At 36.3% G+C, this 22,124-nt stretch overlaps 1 protein-coding gene across 1 annotated transcript in view; it reads right to left on the reverse strand.

Annotated features, from left to right (window-relative positions):
• rbm17 (RNA binding motif protein 17) overlaps nt 1–22,124 on the reverse strand; it is a 54,934-nt gene that overhangs the window by 2,813 nt on the left and 29,997 nt on the right. Inside the window, exons 10-12 of the mRNA XM_039761333.1 lie at nt 21,681–21,754; nt 8,027–8,125; nt 7,332–7,404 (exon numbers count right to left, since the gene is read on the reverse strand). Coding sequence (XP_039617267.1) covers nt 7,332–7,404; nt 8,027–8,125; nt 21,681–21,754 — 246 coding nt within the window. The remainder of the gene's footprint in view (nt 1–7,331; nt 7,405–8,026; nt 8,126–21,680; nt 21,755–22,124) is intronic.

A 22,124-nucleotide genomic window follows, 5' to 3' on the forward strand; every position in this document is an offset into this window, starting at 1 on the left:
AAATCCCAACAGAGACAAATGATGAGTGTACAAATTTAAACTGAATGTAAATTTAAACTTTCAAAACCAGGACTCAGCAGAGTTTTTGAGGCACTTCTTAAGATGTCACAATGAATCCCAATTTAGTTTATCAATCTATTTTCTGAAAGTGCTATATTCAGTGTAGGGTCACATAAGCATAAAAGGTAGCAAATAATCCCATGACACACTCATGCACACACATCCACTTAGATCCATTCATCAACTTGTTTGTATACCATGAAAGACAACCTGTAGTCTATTATGATTTTTTTTTTTTTTAACTACATAGTTGATCAAAAATTAATATACACTAGCTGTGTTACCCAGCGTTTTTTGGAAAAGTTTCTAAAACAATGGGCCTGAGCTTTAGTTCCACTGGTTATTCAGAAACAGCATATCAGAAGTATTATGTAATAACTAATTAGGGTTAGTTTTTGGTATGTGATATGTGTAGGTTTTTTTTAGCTCACTCAAGCTCTTTACTCTTGAACATATAATTGTCCATGAGTAAAAATATTCTTGATATAGATCAATTCCTGCTTTTCCTATTGACTGACCTTAACGTCCGTTGATGGTCACTGCAAAATAAAGTTTTACTGGAAACTGGATTCTTTTGAATTCAAACAGGTAATTAATTGAATAATGGAAATTTTGGGCATAAACATAATTTTGCTCTGTAGCACATCCTGTAAAACTGTCAGTTTTTACCAGTATTGAATGTAATGCTTGATTTGTAATCCTATACAGTTACAAAGTTTTGGAGGGTTTAGATCAAATGCAATATACAAATCAGAACATTAGAACAATCTAGATGAGAACAGGCCATTCAGACCAAAAAGCTTGCCAGTCCTATCCACTTGATTCTTCCAAAATAACACCAAGTCCAGTTTGAAAGTTCCTAAAGTTCTACTGTCTACCACAATACTTGGTAACTTATACCATGTGTCTATGGATCTGTGTGTGAAGAAAAGCTTCCTAATGTTTGTGTGAAATTGACGTAGGCTTTATGAATGGAAATAACAGTTTACATTAGAGGAACTAGGAAACTAAAATTTGCAACCAATAAGAATTAAAATAAATCTTGAATAAATGTACAAAATGAAAAATAATGGAAAGTTAAGTTAAAAGTAGAGCAAACCGTAAATCCTAACATTGGTATAAGCACTATGTATCATAAAACAGTAGCAAGAAACTAAAATCGGCTTTAAATGTGAATTTTAATATCATTCAATCAAAAATTAATTTTCCAGTTTACCACCAGTCATATTTTCACTATGTCTTAATATAGCTTTACCATGAAGGCCATACAAGGCAACAAAGTTCTAACGCTGAAGGCTACACGTTTACAGTGCCCTCCATAAGGTTTGGGATAAAGGCACATTTTTCCTAGATTTACCCCTCTGCTCCATAGTTGAAAATTACAAATCAAACAATTCAGACGTGATTAAAGTACATGTTGTAGACTTTAATTTGGGGCATTTGCATAGATTTTGGTCTCACCATGTAGAAATCACAACTGTTTTTATACATTCCCCCTCCCCCTTACAGGACACCAATTTGGAACAATTGGCGTCAGGGGTGTTTGTGATTAAGTAGATCAATTATGCTGGGCATGGCTTGATATTTCACAGCGTGTTACGTAGTCAAGTGCTACATGTGGGAGCAGTTGGTCAAAAGAATAAAATTCAGGTCTGAAGTAAACAGAGTTTCTCTTAGCCATCCATTTACAGATGCAACAAAAATGGAATATAGATGCTACGAGCATAAGTTTTAATTACATTTCATTGTTTGATGCAATGTGCATCAAATCATGAGCTAACGCAGATGTGTGTGTATTAGCTAAAGTAACTAAATGAGCATTATTGACAATGAAAAAGCCTCTTTAAAAGGGTAATATTAAATGTATTATAATAATAATAAAAAAAAGCATATTAAAATATGAATTGTTTTTATTGTCATTAATGATAAAGGAAACCAGCTTTTACTTGCAGCAATAGATATTTAAAAGTTCTGTCCAAGTCAGGACTCAGGTTCATGTGTAAAATCAAAACAGAATCAGGAGAAGAACGATATCTGATCTGCTCTTAGTGCAACAGTAGATCAAAGCAGGACAGTAAAGTTTTATGAAGGGGTGTGTTCACAAAGCAAAAGGCTGTCTGTTATAATAATGATGATAACTAGCTAATAATTGAAAGTATTGAAAAGGCTAATCATGGAAGTGATGTGTGAACCCAGATCTGTAAAATACAGCACAGCTGCATGGCAAGTCTGGAGTAACACTATGGCAAAATTAGTGTGAGGTAAAGCAAATAACCATTCTTTTACATTTGAATGTTATTTCTTTAATACACTAGGGGGCTTCACTTGCCAACCCCCGGGTTTGGTCCTGTGGAAATAAAATTTAAAGTGTTTTTTTTTTTTTTTTCTCATGGGAATTGTTACATGTGTATTATGTTCACTTTTTATTTTCGAACTTCAGTAAAAACAATATTTGGAATGAACTATTCTTCAAGATCACATTGAATTTTGATTCCTTGTTTGGTCTTACAGCATGATAATGCAACGCATAACTGGCAGTGAGTGAATATCGTTTCTTTGTCTCTTATAAATAAACCGACTTTTTCAAATGTTTGTCCTTGTGATTAGTTAAATGTCATTGCAAAAGCTATTCTCACGGGAAACTGTAAATGTTTTAATATGAATGGCATATTCCCGTTTCAAATTCATTAAATAAAAATAAGACTTTCTGATAAAACAATTTACTTATAAAAGTGGGAATATCCAGAGCCTGATGTAGCCGGTGGCATTGTTCTCAAGAAACTGCAGATTTCTGGCCATTGTGGATTGCATGTCATTGTAATAAAGAAATCTGGCCGACCGATAGTTCTGGTTGCATCATGATATAACTGTTGAAATGCTCTTGGACTACCTTGATATGATGATGGTAATATTACTGCTTTATCTATTTTGAATTTTTCTGACCTATTGATATTTGAATTGTGAACGTGATCAATGAGACCGTGCACAGGTTCCATTCTAAGTTTAGTGTGATTCGATTTAACAAAGAAGAGATGATTAGGTGCGGACTTTTACCCGAAATATTGTGTGGGTGTTATTCGTTTTTCTGAATGCGTTTGTTTCATATTGTACAACCATCCTGTTTCGCCATCTGATAAAAGCAAAGGAAAGAGAACAGGGTCGGCATGTGGCGATGTATTTGACATACATGACGAATCATGCTTTGCCTTTGGACATACACGAATATCTATTCCGTCTTTGATATCTTCGTTTTTCGAAAGTATTATCACTGACAATTCCTCACGTGTGGGTTTATTATAAATGCGATTGTGATCTTTCAGATTCATATAGACATTCAAAATAATTTCTTTGTCCATGTTTTGCTGATAACTTTCATGTTAAGTGCGTATGCATTTGTATCCATTATTGGCTGTATAATTTCTATTACATCAGATGGTTTAACTCTTCGATTCTATATTGCATCGCTTCTTCGTGATCATAAATATACACCTGACCAAAGTGTATTTTTTTTTTTTTCAAAATTAAACTTGTAGCTGTAATTGTTGCAGAAACACAGATTCTCATAGCGTATGGTACTTTTCCCTTATGGCAACATGAATTAGACAATCTGGCAACATGAATTAGACAATCTACAAGTCTCCGACGTAAGCTGTCCAGCCTTAGAATATCTACATACTTCCGATGTATCACCTATTTCCATACATTCAATCTCTTTTTGCTGGTCCGTTATTTCACCTAGTAATAATTTCCATTTGTTTGACACCTTCGAATTGTAGTACAGTAATCCCTCCTCGATCGCGGGGGTTGCGTTCCAGACCCCCCCGCGATAGGTGAAAATCCGCGAAGTAGAAACCATATGTTTGTGTGGTTATTTTTATATATTTTAAGCCCTTATAAACTCTCCCACCCTGTTAACATTATTAGAGCCCTCTATACATGAAATAACACCCTTTAGTCAAACGTTTAAACTGTGCTCCATGACAAGACAGAGATGACAGTTCTTTCTCACAATTAAAAGAAAGCAAACATATCTTATCTTCAAAGGAGCGCGTCAGGAGCAGAGAATGTCAGAGAGAGCGCAAAGAAAAGCAAACAATCAAAAAATCAATACATGCTTTTAAGTATACAGAAGCACCACGATAAACCGGCATTTTGTAGAGGAGCGTCGGTGTCCTCAGTGCAAACAGCCCCTCTGCTCACACCCCCTCCGTCAGGCTGAGAGAGTGAGAAAGATAGAGAGAAGCAAACAAGCACAGCGCGGGAAGCATATCTTATAGCATTGAGGAGTTTTAGTTAATATGCAATACATGCTCTGATTGGGTAGCTTCTAAGCCATCCGCCAATAGCGTCCCTTGTATGAAATCAACTGGACAATCAAACTGAGGAAGCATGTAACCTAAATTAAAAGACACATTGTCCGCAGAAAGCGGCGAATCAGCGAAAAATCTGTGATATATGTTTAGATGTGCTTACATTTAAAATCCGCGATAGAGTGAAACCGCGAAAGTCAAAGCGCGATATAGCGAGGGATTACTGTACAGACATATTTTTTAACTTGCTCTGCGTGTGTATTGCACCAAGGTTTGTTTTGAGCCTTTCGAATTCCACTGCTGTCATAATGTGTAACCTGCTCTGCATGTGTATGTTTGGACCTGCCTTTGTCTTTTATTTCTGAGCCCGTTTGGACCTGCAAGGTTTTCAATTCCACTTGTTCCGGGTTGATTATTTCCTTGCCTTGGTCACCGTCTCACGGGAACATGCTTCCAATGGATGTCAGTATGACGTGACTTGATCATGTCGCGGGAAGTGAAAGTGTCTCTGCCTCTCTGTCTCTCTTCCAGATCACATCTCGTCACAAGATTTTTTTTTTATAATAGAGAGATATGAATTATGTTTCAGCTTGACAGTCCTAGAGCAAACCATTAAAATGCTCTTCAGTAAACAGATAATATAATTTAAAGTATAATAGAACTTTGATTTTGAGAATCAAAGCCTTGCAGCAATTAGAGAATATCAATCACAGTCAGTCTTTATTTAAAAAAAGCATAAATGTATAGAGTGCACTTTTACAAAGCACTTTAGTGTTCAGTATTCATAAGAAAAATAAATAAAAACCAATTACATTTAAAACACATCTTTCAGTTTACCATTTAATAAGTGTTTGACAAAGTTGTTGCATTTCAAATGTGGTCTGTTAGTTCTTAACCTTAGAATAACATACTATGCCATATAATTGTTGTAAATGAGCACATTAAGACTGGCTGTTTATGGACTCAGGTCAAGACCCACACTTAGTCATTCAAAGACAGATATTTTGTACTGCTAAGCTGCTCCAGGTTTGCTGTGGCACTCACTGCACTTTATGATCATTGCTTTGTACCATTTTCCTATTCTATTTTTATCACTGCTTCTCTAAATTCCATAAAATGTTCATTAGGCATTTTCACAATATTCCTTTAGATTCACTGTATGACCTGTAATTCCTAAACAGACAGGTGTTTTTATTCTGAAAACTTAACAGCAACTTTAGTGATGAACAGGAAGAGACCAGTTTTGCACTTGTAAAAAACTAATTACCAGAGCACAAGGATACACAGTGGCATGTAAAAGTGTGGGCACCCTTTATTAAAATGTCTGTTACTGCGAAGTGAGCAGAAGATGAACTGATCACCAAAAGGGATAAAGTTAAGGATGACACATTTCATTTCAGCATTTGATGCAAGATTAGTGCATTGTTTTGTACAATTGTACAGTCAAAAAAAAGGAAAGAAGCACCATACAAAGGTTTGGGCACCCCAAGATATTTGAGGTCTCACATAACTTTTCCCAAGGTCTCAGACCTTAATTGGCTTGATTGGGCTATGTATGGCTTGTTCAGAGTCTTCATTAAGAAAACCTAGTTTAATTAAATTGCAAACATGTATACATTTCCTGACTCCTCAAACTTTGCCCCAACAATCAGCAGCCATGGGCTCCTCTAAGCAGCTGCCTAGCACTCTGAAAAATAAAATTGATGCTCGCAAAGCAGGCGAAAACTACAAGGTGGTAGCAAAGCCTTTTCAGGTAGCTGTTTCCTCAGCTAGTAATGTTATTAAGAAATGGTAGTTAACAGAAATGGTGGAGGTCAAGTTGAGGTCTGGAAGACCGAGAATACTTTCTGAAAGAACTGCTCATTTGACCGCTAGAAGGTAAATACTCCCCACCCCATTTGACTGCAAAAGACCATCAGGAAGATTTAACAGACTGGAATGATGGTGCACTGTTCTACTGTGCAGCAAATACCTGAACAAATACAACCTTCATGGTAGAGTCAGCAGAAAAAAAACATTTCCTGTGATCTAGTCACAAAATTAAGCTCATGAAGTTTGCAAATGAACATCTAAACAAGCCTGAAGAGTTTTGGAAACAAGTGCTGCAGATTTATGAAATCAATATGGAATGTTTTGGCCACAATGTGCAAAGGTATGTTTGCAGAAAAAAAGGGTGCTGAATTCAAAGAAAAAACACCTCTCTATCAATTAAGCATTGGGGTGTATCGATCATGCTTTGAGCTTGTGTTGCAGCCCGTGGCACAGAAAACATGCTACTTATAGAGGGAAGAATGGATTCAAATAAAATACCAGGAAATTCTGGAAGTAAACATCACACCGTCTGTAAAAAAGTTGAAGTTAAAGAATGGATTCAAATAAATACCAGGAAATTCTGGAAGTAAACATCACACCGTCTGTAAAAAAGTTGAAGTTAAAAAGAGGATGCGTCTTACAACAAGACAATGATCCGAAACATACTTCAACATCTTTTTGCCATTGCCCTCATAGTACCCTGACCTAAGCATGATTGAAAATATGTGGATAAATCTCAAAAGAGCAGTTTATGCAAGATGCTTCAAGAATCTTGCAGAATTAGAAGGCTTTTGCAAGGATGAATGGGCAAAAATACCCCAGGTAAGAACTGAAAGACTCTTAGCTAGCTACAAAAAAAGTGTTTATAATCTGTGATACTTGCCACCGTGTTGGGTGCCCTAACTCTTGCTTCAGGCACTTTTCATTTTTTTGGTATTTTGTACTTGTGAATGATGGAAATAAAATGTAATCTTACTTAAAATAAAGAAATGTGTCGTCTTTAACTTTACGGTTTTTGGTGATCATTTCATCTTCTGCTCACTTAACTACTCATTGTAACAGACATTTTAAGCAAGGGTGCCAAAACTCTTGTAAGTCAACAAATGCCAAACAAACTTCAGTCACAAAATTTTACAGTACGTACACTACCTTTTATTGCAGACTCCACTCTTTCAAATTCAAGGAATATCCTTACAGCTTCCTCATCAGGTACTCCAGATATCTATATAAAAAAACATTTAGGTAACCAACACATGGTTGTATACAGTTCCATGCAAATGTTTGGACACTCCTGACAAAACTACATATTTTGTTGACATTTGAAGTAAAAAATGCTAAATACAGCTTCAACACCAAATAAATTAAACATTAGCATTTTTATGAAACCTAACCTTTGCATTACTGCTGATTTAGCTAGCTATATGAATATATATTAAAAAGGTTGTATAATAATGTATTTTATTATAGCTGTGTTTTATAATAACATATTTTATTATAGTTGCATTATATTTGGAAATTTGTGTAAGCACTCCAAACCTGTATTTACTAAAGAGTTCTCTATAAAAATAAACTGAAATATTTTTTCTCTAAACAACATGACTCTGATAAAAACAGATTGAATAACTGTTTCAAGCAGGTCAAAGCAGCTGTATGTTTTATTGCAGTCAGTTTCTTTGATTGATGAAGCTCTTATGTGCTGGTTCCTACAATTCTAGAGAATTTTTAATACCCTGCTATATATGTTTTCCTCTCCAACATAAATGTAAGCAATAGCCATGTTTAAAATATCATATATATTTACATAAAGTGAAAAAAATCCCCAATAGAACAAATTTAAAACTCACCTCAAAAATTACACATTTAACAACTTTTCCATATTTCTCACATTCCTCCTTTGTTTCACTTTCAAGGTCTTCATCAACTTCTCCACCGCCAACCATGTTCTGTTATCAAGTTAAAAAACATATGAGGAGTAAATGCATATATTATAAGCACTGAAATCAGATGATGGATTTACTAATTGATACTACAAAAGGATTGCAACATTATTACTACTTTATTAATAAAAGGTTTGATTAATAAGCATACCTAAAATGCTAAGGATGAACATTACAAAACATGTTGTTGTTGCCCTGTGGAGTAAGTGTAAAACAAACCCATGAAATAATTTGAGAGCTGGTTATTAAGTTAACAAGCTAAACTGTTTATGAATCATGATGGGAGCCCAGGGGAATGAGAGCTATAGACACATACCCACTGGACAGTGGCAAGTGCTATCTAACCCTCTTCAATCTCATCCTCATCAATTAAATGGTGAAATCACATAATAAATGTAAAACCAACTTTGAAGAAAACTTGAATAAGTAATCATTATGGCTTTCTACACTGGGAAATTAACATTGTATTAACAGTAAATTTAACTGAGCAAAAAATCACTTAATTTAAGATTATGAAAAGGAAAAGAAAAACTAAATAAGGGTCTCATGCTAAATTAAATTTTTGAATGAGAATACTGTACTAGGACTATGGCACATTTTGTCCAGTCGTGTTTGTGAAGCAACAGTCTTTCAAGAAACAACTGAAAGAGGTGTTTGAATGAAGCAGCTAAAGAGTTCTGTGAAGCTTTTGAAAACTGACACTGTTTTAATTACCAATACAACATCTGCAATGCAATTCTGCTTTAGCAAAATTTCCTCACAAGAAAGAGTAAAATATTTTTTAAAAAGTTAAAATGATTCTGTTTACTCCACTGCACAGTCATTACTAAAGGATTTACACAACTAAATATTAACAGTAAAGAAACTTTGTATTAACATGACGGCTAACAGTTACACTTTAGACCAATAAAAAATGTCAAAAGCAGCCAGGGAATAACGTTTGATTTACAAGCATTGATGGTAAACTACTGTTAACTATACAAAATTACATTTTCACAGAGTATGCCTAGACAGATTAAAAATTAAACAACTCTTGTGTGCTGTTAAAACTATGGTTATTTTGATAACTGCCATTGCAAAATCCAAGCTTAAATTAGTAGTGTAAATCAATTTTATGATCTTTCATAAAGACAAAACAAACCATGTAAGACTACAGACATCAAAATCATTACAAGCATTTAGTGTTGTGGTCAAACTGTTTGTGTGTTCTAAAGTAGTTAAGTTCTGTATACTGGACGTTCTACTTTGATTACTGAAATGAAAACAAACTTCTGTCCCTTAAAACCTGGTGTTGTGATGTGAAATTTTGCATACACAATGATAAATAGTTTGTATGTCTTTATTTGTAACTTAGACAAAACAATGTAATATTAGTGTTACATTATTGATAATAACAGCAATGGTTTGATGGTTTAATAACCCCTTCCCCCCCTTAGGGTAATTTTACAACAGCGTTGGGGGGTAGTTGCCTCAAACAAGTTTGGCAAGTGTTTCTCTGCTAAAGTCCCTCAGTCAACCCCCACACAAAGCCAGGCTGCCTAACTGCCAAGCTTTACCTTAACATATGGTTTTGGGGGCAGGTGTGAAGGTGTTCTATCCCCACATTGGTCTGAAGTATGGCTGTATGGAATTGGCTTGTATCAAAAGCTTTTAAGTACTATGACGTCCTATTGGCTGTAGGGGTTGGACAGAAAACCTATAAATTTGCTTGCTTTACCCAGCTCTCTCTCACTCTCTTACCAAACTGATGAAAGACCATCTCACACCATGAATTGAAAGGGACAACACAATGAAGAGCACAGCTTGGCAGCCATAATGAGACAGGCATGTGGCCTGTTCTAAAGAAAGCTGACCATCAAATGATGCCTTAACGAGACATTTTAAGTAACTAGCAAGTCCGTGTGCTGCCTGAAACTACACATCACCATTTATCAGGTTGTATGGTTGCCAATATTCAAATGTACTTTGCATATTATTATTTATGAATATTACCAATAATACATTGTTTAAATTGTAACTTAACTCCTCCTTGTCTTTTACTACACCTAATTGCCTGAGGTTATAGATGTAGAAGGGAAGGTGGGGAGAAGTTATATAGTACAATACTTTATAAACAGTGGTAAATCTGTGAGATTAGAGGCATTCTGACAAAGGCTACATATTAATAATACAAAAGGGGAAAGTAGAGCAATATAATACTCTACCAAGACAAAACACCTGGTTCCAATGAAGTTTGTGAAAAATGTAATTACAGTAGATCCCGTTATATAAGCCGAGAATTTCGTCCCAGATTTTTGGCTTGGAGTTTGGGGGTCGGTTTATACAACGAGTATCGTTTCAGATTCAAGATTTCCAGCGCAGTGCCGGTTTTGCCGATGAATACGGAAGTAAATAATGACAAAACCACAGAGCCATCTTTCAGATGAAGAAGTAACTTTGCATGCCGGTACTTTAAATTAAATAAAGAATTTATTCAAAAAAGTATTTTAGTTGTTGATTTTATTAATAAAATCTATACTAATAAAAGGCAAAGCACTCACTCACTCACTCACTCACTCAGGCAGGCAGGCTCATTCCTTACAAAAGTTGGGCAGGTTTCATTTCGAAATTCTACGCCTAATGGTCATAACTGGAAGGTATTTTTCTCCATTAACTGTAATAGAGTTGAGCTGGAAAGACGTGGGGGGCGGAGTTTCGTGACATCATCACACCCCACGTAATCACGTGAACTGACTGTCAACGTAGTGCGTAGAAAACCAGGAAGACCTCCAAAAAGCGCTTAAGAAAACATGCATTATATAATTGAGAAGGCAGCGAACCAATAAGAAGCGAGCGAGTGACATATACTACCATATTCATGAGTGCTGCTACCTCGGAAAGAAAGCACGGTGTAAACTTAAACTTTAAATTAAGTTCATAGACAGGCTACGCTGGCGTTTCACATGCCCACAGGGAATGCGGGATACAAGTTTAATGAGAGGACGCAGGATATAAACGAGAGTTTTGATCACTTTGTAACTAAGTTAAAATTGTAGGTGAAGGGGTGTGCTTATGCAAATTCCGAGAGACTGTGTTTGTGGGGGATTGACAGTTAAGGCGGGTGGGGGAGTCACGTCATCATCTGCCCTCCCATTCATCTCATTTCGCTCTGAGCTGAGCTCCGCAGCTAACGCCGTCTTCCGAAGCAACATCGTCAGACTGCCACCAAATACTCACAGAAAAATCCACAAGTTAATACACACGCTCTCTAGAGTTTCTCCACACTGAATCCTCCAGGCACTACTTACAAAAGGTCACATTGACAATCGTGTTACGTTATTTTTAAAATCTTTCCTTTTCTTAGCACAAGCACAGCTGAGAAGCTTGATGCATGTGCTCCATACGCGTTAAAAATAATGCATTTAATCACACTTTGCATTACAAGCAAAGGGAGCTTTTGTCAATGCATGATTTCCTGGTACACGGATTACATTGATCAGCGCATCCCGATTCATTTTACCCTCGCACCACCTTAGTTTGAGAAGAAGTATGAAAAATATGAGGTTAATACAGAAAACAGATCACCAATTCAAGCTTTATGAATAATCGATTCGCCATCAATAATTGTTTTGGTAAAGCCATCCTCCTTCCATTTTATAATTTTTCCGCCACTAGCCATGATTAAATGAACGGTAAAAAAGTAAGAGCAAAGCGAGGGTGACTTATTTAGGCAGGTATATATATGACAGCAACACTCATGACAATGTCAATCATGTTACGTTATTATTAAAATGTTTCCTTTTCTTTTTCATTACTTCTTTAACACACTACTTCTCCGCTGCGAGGCGCGGGTATTTTGCTATATATATATATATGAATGACCTCCAAAGAGCTGAGACTTTTGATATCATGAACGTGTGTACAAAAGGGGTCTCCTGCCCAGCAAAAGTCGAGCAGCCAGCGCGCGTGCATAGCTGTGCCGGCCTTTGAGACGCTGACTGTGCTTCTGCCTTAAGTCAAAGTGAGCACTTTTCATTTTTTTCATCCTCCCCCTGCGCTATAGCCCAGACAAGTGCAAACACGGGACCCCTTTTCTACACCACGGCAAAATAATATTAAGGCGATTCACACTTTCTTTTGCACGTATACGATTATGAGGTCCTCAGCTCAGATTATGAAGACACGCACAGGAGTGGAGGACTGACAGTGCCATCACAGCCGATTAATGGCGGGGACGTCTCACCAGTCTACACAAGACCCACCGCGACTGTCCCCAAAAGGCGATCATAACGTCAGCGAACACATCTCTATACTATATAAAAGAAAAGGCAACTTTCCTTTCTTTACACCTTTTTCCTTTTATCCCAAACCAAAGCCTTTCTCTCTTAACACTGCAGAGGACACAAAACTAATTTTCTTTAAATGCCGGTAAGGCACATTACCAGAGGCACAAATTTGAACGTTCACATAGAAAATATAATTTCAATGTACCTGTACTTCTTAAAACGTTAATGTTTTACTGTTTAATAACTTATAGACTATAATTAATTATTTTTCCCTTGCACTCAGTCACCAAACCTATACACACACATATAGACACATACAAACATACATATATATATATATATATATATATATATATATATATATATATATATATATATATATATATATATATACAGTGGAACCTCGGTTTGTGAGCATAATTCGTTCCGGAAACGTGCTCGCAATCCAAAACCATCGTATATCAAAGCGAATTTCCCCATAAGAAATAATGGAAATTCAGATGATTCGTTCCACAACCCAAAACTATTCATATAAAAAGGATTAATACAAAATATAAAGTAAAATACATAATACAAATTAACCTGCAATTTACCTTTAAAAAGAATCATGGCTTGTGTGAGTTTCTAAACTCATGTGGAATTCCACCCAACGGACGACACGCTGAAGAGTGTCCCAAAGCAATCGCAGTCTCCCAGCGCTGTAGCAGTTCGCCGTATAAGTGCATCCAAAAAGATCAAGGAACATTATAAAGATCCCGCTGCAATAAATAACAGCGCTGTTGCTGTTTCAAACTGAATAAACTAGTGTGGTTAAAGTACTGAGCAAGATGAGGACTCGCACTTCACAGCGCACACACAGTCACAATGCTGTAGTAAACAGAGAGAGGCGGTGGGCGAGCGAGATAAGAAGAGAGAGAGAAGCGCTGTAAATAGAGAGAAGCGCTGGGCGAGCAAGAATAGGAGAGAGAGAGAAAAAGACCACTGGGCGGGCGGGCGAGCGAGATAAGGAGAGAGAGAAAAAGATGCGATGAGGGAGCGAGCGAGCACCACCATCAGCTCAGTTGTGATCACATGACGCTCAGCAGACAAAGTGTATCCATACTACTCATATTGCAAGACATCGCTCGTTTATCAAGTCAAAATTTATTAAAAATTTTTGCTCGTCTTGCAAAACACTCGTAAACCGAGGTTCCACTGTGTGTGTGTATATATATATATATATGTATGTATGTATGGTGTGTGTGTGTATATATATATATATGACAGTAGCAATCCAAGCTGTGAGAAAGCAGTAAAAAGGAGGCGTGTCAGACGTTGTGGTACATTTTCTGATGCAGCTACCGAAAACAACTTCGTGACGCTGCCGCCAAATACACAAAACAATTACTTTGACAATCATGTTACATTATTTTTTAAATGTTTCCTTTTCTTTTTCATAACTTCTTTAACACATGACATCGCTGCAAAGCGCGGGTATTTTGCTATATATATATATATCACAGCGACACTCATAACAGTGTCAAAACAATTACATTGACAATCATGTTACGTTATTTTCAAAATGTTTCCTTTTCTTTCTCTTTCCTTCTTTAACACACTACTTCTCCGCTGCCAAACGCGGGTATATATATATATATATATAGATAGATAGATATGACAACAACACTTATATCAATGACAAAACAATTACATTAACAACCATGTTACGTTATTTTTAAAATTTTTCCTTTTCTTTTTCATACCTTCTTTAACACACTACTTCTCCGCTGCGAAGCGCGGGTATTCTGCTAGTTTAAAATAAATTATCGGGAAGTTTAAAATAAAAATTTTTGTTTTGATTTACGATCAACATCTTGTGTTACGACCCGGATGCGGTCACGTGTTTTGGTAAATTATGCATATTATACAACCCTTTTTTTATTATGAAAAGGTTATGTAAGTGTTGCAGTGGGAGGTTCGGAACGCATTATGGGTTAGGCTTCGCGAACGAATTAAGTTCGTAAGTCAAGGGTCCACTGTATTGCGTATTTAAGTTAATCAAATTTATAACGAGTCTCCGGAAATCCACCCACCGATGTACCGTATTTGCGTATATAGTTTTAACACAAAGGCTTCATTTTACCAAACTTCTCTGCAATCACTTCCTGGTTTCCAACAAAAATGCCGACAGTCTCAAATTCTCGCCGATAAACATGATAAATATGCCTAATGAGACACTTTAAGGAAATTTAGAAAATTTTGCTTGGAGAAGGGGGTCGGCTTAAATACCAGTCATCGGCAAATACATGTAATTTAGTAGGTAGAGAAGGGGGTCGGCTAATATACTGAGTCAGCTTATATTCCGGGATCTACGGTACTATACTCGCAGCACATTATCAACAGATCCTGAATAACAGAGACACTTCCTAGTAAATTTAAAGTGGCTGCTGTCAGACCTTTATGGAATAAAGTACTGTGGTAAACAAGGGTGTAGCCTCACAGGATTACTAGAAGCTATTAAAGTTTTAGTCTGGTATCATCTAGGTCACATTACAAAAATAGCCTCACGGTTTGTTGTCACTGACATTCTAATCCTGTATCCTCTGACAGCTGCATTTATTATGCTTTTACATTTATGTACAGCATTTAAAACCGCTGAACACACTATTATCTCACACAGGCTTAATTGTTATGCTGGGCTCTAATAACTGACATTGAAATATGATAATTGTACTTCATAACTACATTCAGAAGATAGTAGTATGGTATTCCTCATGGCTCAGCACTGGGACTTCCACTGTTTTCATTGTATGTGCTACATCTGGCAAACATAGCTTAAAAACATATTTAGCTTCATTTATATGCAGACATAATAAATAACTCTGCTGTTTACATTGATTAGATCTGATAATAAAGCAATTAAATGCAAAGTAAGTTAAAACACTGGATGAACAGTAACTGTCTTTCATATAAGAAAGGCAGCATTCAATTTGTTGTTGGGAATGCTGCAGACAGCATTAAACAATGTTATTTTTTCTAACTCACAGAGCTATAATATTAACTGTAGTATCAGATAATTCATTATTTAGGAATACAGTTATCATGGACACGAACATATTCTTTACCTCTAACTTTCCTATACTGTTCAACTCCTGCTTTTACCAGGTAATACAAGAAAATTAAAGAACATTTTACTATACAGGATAAATTAATTCATTCATCTACTTCAAGCAGAAATTACTACTGTAATGTTTTACTTTTGGAATGTTCAAATCATTCTATTTTATACCCTGCAATTAATTTAAAGTGCTCCTGCAAGAATCACTTCAAGAATTAGGAATATATAATAAAATATTTTACACTACATAAATTTCACTTAAGGTTAAGACTAAATAAAAAAATCCCATCCAAACATACAAATGTTGAACTGGCAACTAATGACCTTAACAAATGTGCACATCCCAAAGCTTACATTGTGAGGTCTTCTATAAATTACAAAAATATTGTAACTCTTGAAGGAGGTAGTGGCCCATTGGTCACACCATTAAAATCCAGGTTGAAAATCAAATATTTTCATACCCTTTTTAAGAATGCTGATTACACTGTCCAAACTAAAGTTCAGCTTGAAAGTTATTTACTCAAAAAACAAATGTTTGACAGACATTACTTTTATTGGGCCTTCTCTGTTCTATTTCCTTTCTCAGTATCCTGCAGTAGCACTGGATGCCATGGCTACTTTGACCAAGCTAACCCTCTTATTCATTTAATCACATATGAAAGTGACTGGGAACCTCAAGAATTAAATGACACTAGATCGTGTATTTTAATGAATTTGTATAGTTGTGGACTTTATCATGTGATATACAAAACTGCAGAATGTCCAGAATGGGAAGTAAATACTGAACTGAATTACAAGGATGCATTTGGTTGCAGTCATTACAGCTAAATGTGGCAAAACCAGCAATTTCAAGAGGGCAATATTTTTTCTCATGGTGCCGGAATGGTGTTGGTTAATTTGTTCACTTAATAAATCAGTGAAGAGGATGAAAAATGGTTGTTTTCTCATTTTATCTAATAACATACAGTATTTTGGTTAAAGAATTTTGGTGTCAAAAATGTTCACAAACAGTAGAGATTAGGAAGAGGGCAAATGTATTTTTAAAACTTATTTTTTGGCCCTATAGAATCCATTAAAATAATACTACTACATGTGTTATAAAGATCATACAAGTACAGAAATTGCTTCCCTTGGTTTTTTCTATTAAGTGCAGCCCAGCATTTGTATTAACAATACATACAGAGACAGGTAAACTGGTACCAAAAGATTTAGGTAGGAATGGTTAAATTTGGCAGGGTTTTCTCTATTTCTGTTCTGTTAAACCACTGACAAACTAATTTCTATTTGTGCACTTTGTTAACTATTTGTACACCTTGACGTAATTTCTGAAATGTCATATCTTAGTGTCAAATGAATGATGGGGCCATAACAGAGCAGCCTAATCAGGAGCTTTCAAAAAATATGTGTATTTCCAAAATGATAACGTTTATTCCATCAAATGTCTTTGGTTAGCTAAAAATAATTCTATTACAGTATCCAGTCCAGCTAGCAATAGAAACTAAAACAAGTGGGTAGTTTGATCCTACTGCCTTATGTTGAGTTGTGCATAGAAAAAATACTTATTCACACCAGCTTACACTGGTAATGTAAAATGTTTAGATATTTACAAGTACAGTGGTACCTTGGTATACGCCTGCTTTGGAATAAGTCCAACTTGGTATACGTCCTGTTACGCGAAAAATTTTGCTTGGTATACTACCTTTGTTTGGAATATGACTCACATGCTAGAACACCACGCAATACCCTTGTTTACCTCTCTCAAGACAAGGCCACGACTGCCCACGAGCGTCAGTACGCCAGTTGCTAGCATTCAGTGAACAACCCGCACTATAACTCTTATGTGAGTTTTCATGTGATTTTGTTTTTTCGCGTAAATTTGAATTGATTGTTGAAAAGTATGAAGGTAGTATGCGTATCTGGGACTTGGCTGCTCCATACCATATGCCGAGAACGACGGTATCTACGATTCTGAAAAACAAAGACATTATTAAAAAGTAAAGTGAGGTTAAATTTTCATTTATTTCATGTGCTTTATTTTATGTACATGTGATTTCTCATTTTTTTTATTTTTAATAAATTTGCAAAAACCTCAAGTAAACTTTTTTCACGTTGTCATTATGGAGTGTTATGTGTAGAATTCTGAGGAAAAAATGAATTTAATCCATTTTGGAATAAGGCTGTAACATAACAAAATATGGAAAAAGTGATGCGCTGTGAATGCTTTCCAGATGCACTATATATAAATTACAGCTTGGGTTTTAATACATGGTTTCCTGTCTGTTCTCTTTAGGAAGCTGAAGACTAAAATGATTTAAAAACTGTATAGTTCACAACATAAATGAAAATTTGTTTGCAGTCACGTTTCAGATATAGAATGAAGTATTGTAGAATATATCAAAGGTCTCTGTTATTTCTTACATTCAGAATTGCTTTTTTAAGTTCACACATTATACATTTCACATCATTATTACTATAACATGGAAAAAGTTTCTGTTTTAGCTATGTGTTCAGCAGTTGCTGTCATCCTACACTTACACAGATTGTTGTAGACACGGAACACACATGAAATGTATGTACAGTAATCCCTCCTCGATCGCGGGGGTTGTGTTCCAGAACCCCCCGCGATAGGTGAAAATCCGCGATGTAGAGACCATATGTTTGTATGGTTATTTTTATATATTTTAAGCTCTTAGAAACTCTCCCACACTGTTTATAAATATTCTCCGCACAGTTATACAGTAAACCCTCATTTATAGCGGTTGATCCGCTCCAGACAGATAAATGGATTTCCAAGAAGTAGGATTCTTTATTTATAAATCTAATATTTTCGCAGTTAGAGCATTGAAAACCCGTTTACGACCTTCTAAATACATTTTTTAACATCAGAGCCCTCTAGACATGAAGTAACACCCTTTAGTCAAAAGTTTAAACTGTGCTCCATGACAAGACAGAGATGACAGTTCTTTCTCACAATTAAAAGAATGCAAACATATCTTCCTCTTCAAGGTGCGCCGTCAGGAGCAGAGAATGTCAGAGAGAGAGTAAAGTAAACAATCAAAAATCAATAGGCCAGTTGCGCTTTTAAGTATGCAAGCACCGCGATAAAGCGGTGCAATGAAGGCATCAAAGTGAAGGTAGCCTTTCAACATTTTTTTACAGGCGCGTCCGTATCTTCTAAGCAAATAGCCACTGTGCAAACAGCCCCTCTGCTCACACCCCCTCCGTCAGGAGCAGATAATGGGGACAATCATACACCGCCCTGATGGTATTGCATGATGGATAAGTATCTGCCTGTATTTCTCAGAGAGAGTGACAGACAGAGAAAAGCAAACAATGAAAAATCAATACGGACTGTTAGCGCTTTTAAGTGTGCGAAGCAGCGCGCGTGAAGCATATCGTATATCATTGAGGAGTTTTATTTAATATGTAATACGTGCTCTGATTGGGTAGCTTCTCAGCCATCCGCCAATAGCATCCCTTGTATGAAATCAACTGGGCAAACAAACTGAGGAAGCATGTAACATAAATTGAAAGACCCATTGTCCGCAGAAATCCGCGAAAAATCCGTGATATATATTTAGATATGCTTACATTTAAAATCCGCGATGGAGTGAAGCCGCGAAAGTCGACGCGCGATATAGCGAGGGATTACTGTATTCCAAATAATGATATATTATTTACACTATACAACTCCAGACACCTCAATCCCTGATAAAGAGACTTGAACTCTGAGAATTTTGTGACGGACTCAGCTACGTCAATGGGGGGGATGTGATAGCAGGCTGCTTGCACTGATCAACACATTTGCAAAACAAAAGACGCTGATGGAGAGGTGTGAAGGAATTTAAGGTGGCCTGTGATTTTAGTGTTAAAACTGGGTAGGGACAATTAGGCACCTCACTGACTGTGATATTTCTACACTAATGTAACACCTCATGAAGATAGCACTCAAAGTAGGGGTGGCGATTTTGAGCTACAAAGAGTAATGGTGCACTTGTTAACCTGGTACTACTGATAGCAAGTTTCTGATTACAATGAACTGTCTACAAGTGTTGGATTTGTACCAAACGTATAACTTTGGTATCGATACCAGCTTCTGGACCTCAGTGCCAGTACCAAAACAATACCGAAGCAAAGAAACAGATAACTACAGAAGCCCCCAAGTCTTACTGTAGCCTCCCTGGTGTGCCATGGTATGCTATGGCAGTACGCACCACTTCCCTTTTGATAATATAGCAATAAAGCGTGAATCAAAGCAATAGGACGGTGGTTGAGTGCCCCGTATGAAATGAAGAATGTGTCAAAGCATGTGATTTCATGAAGTCTCCAACAAGGCGCATGTTTTTACTAGGCTAATCAACTCATCGTCCATTTTGGAGGTTTGTGGGGAGGGGAATGTGGTTGAGTGGTTGTTTGTGTGGAACAGAGGTGTTTACTTCTGGTACCAACACATATGTTTGTCACATGTGCAAGGTACACTTTCAATGTGCTAAATATAAGCATAATTTGCTGCAAAGAAAAAACCTTTCTGTAATATCAGATTACGCAATGGCATCAAATACATCAGTGGATTAGAGATAAAACTGAACTACACATTCACTTAACTTTTCACTACTATTTAAGGATTCTCTGTTCTTCAATTATGATGACCTTGTTGGAGATTATGTAAAACTGAAAAAACTGGTAGCTATATTTATGAAAATATGAATTGCAAGATATACATTCGAAGTAAACAATGTGTAACACCCTGTCAAAATGAGTTGAAAAAGGACCGCCATTAAGAAAACTGATAATTAAGAGCCACAGGAGATGCAGATTTCAGCACTCATAACACCCAAATCAGTAAATGTGCCTAACAACACCAGCAGAACACTCATTTCAACATATAAAATAAGCATTAAGCTTCATTTACCTTGTGCTACTAAGCTCCTGAATTGATAACTTTAATTTTAGCTTTTTTATTTTAGATCAACGTCAAGACTGAGTTCAGCTACTTTAGCTTACTCCCCCCGCACCCCCAGTGGTTTTAAGGGCACAGAATGGAGGAAATTAGGGGGCTGGTGTTTTAGGAAAGAGAAACTTTGAGCATAGCCTTTACAGCAGCAGATTTTCGCTACCGTTCACGATGTCACACACGTGTGATTAGGAGACAACTAAATGACTTGAGTAAGTGTAATGCTACATCAGACCAGGGGGTGGCAGAGAGTGCTGACTGTCTCTATCAGTTCCTTCCAGACCATTCCTGGGAAATCCTGCCAGGTCTCGGCATCTCTGATGGCGTCACTTCTGGTTCAGGCATTATGTAGATGACATAATCTCCTCTACCACCCTTTAAAACTGTCATCTTACCTCCAAGCATTCAGTTCTGTTTTGGACTCAGTCTTGTAAACAACTCAATCAAATTTCAACCTTTTGCGGCCAGGATCATAATATATGGGTGGCTGTCCCAAACCTTTCTAACTGTCTGGAGTCTTTTTGTGACAGCTAGAAATTTTCAATGAATTGTCCCCCTCCTTTGAGAATCCAATCTGGCCACATAAGGATACTATATGTATAAAGCATAAACTCCATTTGTTTGCTCTTTATGCGTAGCCTTTTTTTTTACCCATGCCACAGACATAAAATATTGCATACAGGTACTTCTCAAGATAATTTGGATTTTTGATATATAAATTTCAAACAGTGGGGGGAGGCTAAGGCTCAGAGTAAGTGGCAAGAAATTCTACAATGTAATGTGTCAACAGAGAAAAGATGCCACAAATGTGATGGTGGCTTTATGGTTAGATTAGATTAGATAAACTTTATTAATCCCATGAGGAAACTCAGCACACTTGCATTTCAAACAATAAATTTGGTTTCAATTTCTGACTGATGTATTTTTTAATCAAGCATTTCCCTCACTGTTTTTGTCATGGCTCCATCTTAGATGGGGTCATATTTTGTCTCTAGAGTTAAACCAAGAGTACTGAACACAAATACTCTTTCTAATAATCACAATAGTTATATAGTAAATGCAACATGTTTAAGTCTGATATAATGTGTTTTGTAATTAATGCTTACATCTCTTTTTTCTCTCCCAGGCAACAATGGATAACTCAGCTAGTTAACATAAACAAATAAATTAACAGTTTGTGATATTTACTCACTTTGTTGTTCAGCACAATCAGTCTTGCAAATAAGTTATAGAAGAATTTCTTACCCGAAGCAACACAACCTTTGTAGGATACTTCAAAATCTCAGTTAATGGATTTCCCTCTGATTTTTTTGATGAATCTAATGAAAGTTAACACCAGGGGAAAAACAAGAGTAAATTAGAATTACATGGAAAAGTTGATATTTTTTAAATTTGAAATAAAATTACAAGTAATGAATAAAAATAAGTAATATGACTAAAACTACCTTATTTGCAGTTTACTTGTGTAACAAGGTACTTTATTTTACATCTCTGGGTTGTTTTCTGTAGACTGTCCAAAGATAGACTGATTAGCCTGTCCAGCAATGCTATATAGGTGAATATACCATTGACAGGGTGGAACCCATTTCAAGGCTGGTTCCCCCTTTTTACAACTGTTGCTGCTGAGCTAGACACTAGCCATATATTAGAATGAGAGAGTTGAAGAATGAAAAAATAAAATTTTGTGGC

Source organism: Polypterus senegalus, chromosome 8 (assembly GCF_016835505.1).
Source record: "Polypterus senegalus isolate Bchr_013 chromosome 8, ASM1683550v1, whole genome shotgun sequence".
In the NCBI taxonomy this organism is placed as follows: domain Eukaryota; kingdom Metazoa; phylum Chordata; class Cladistia; order Polypteriformes; family Polypteridae; genus Polypterus; species Polypterus senegalus.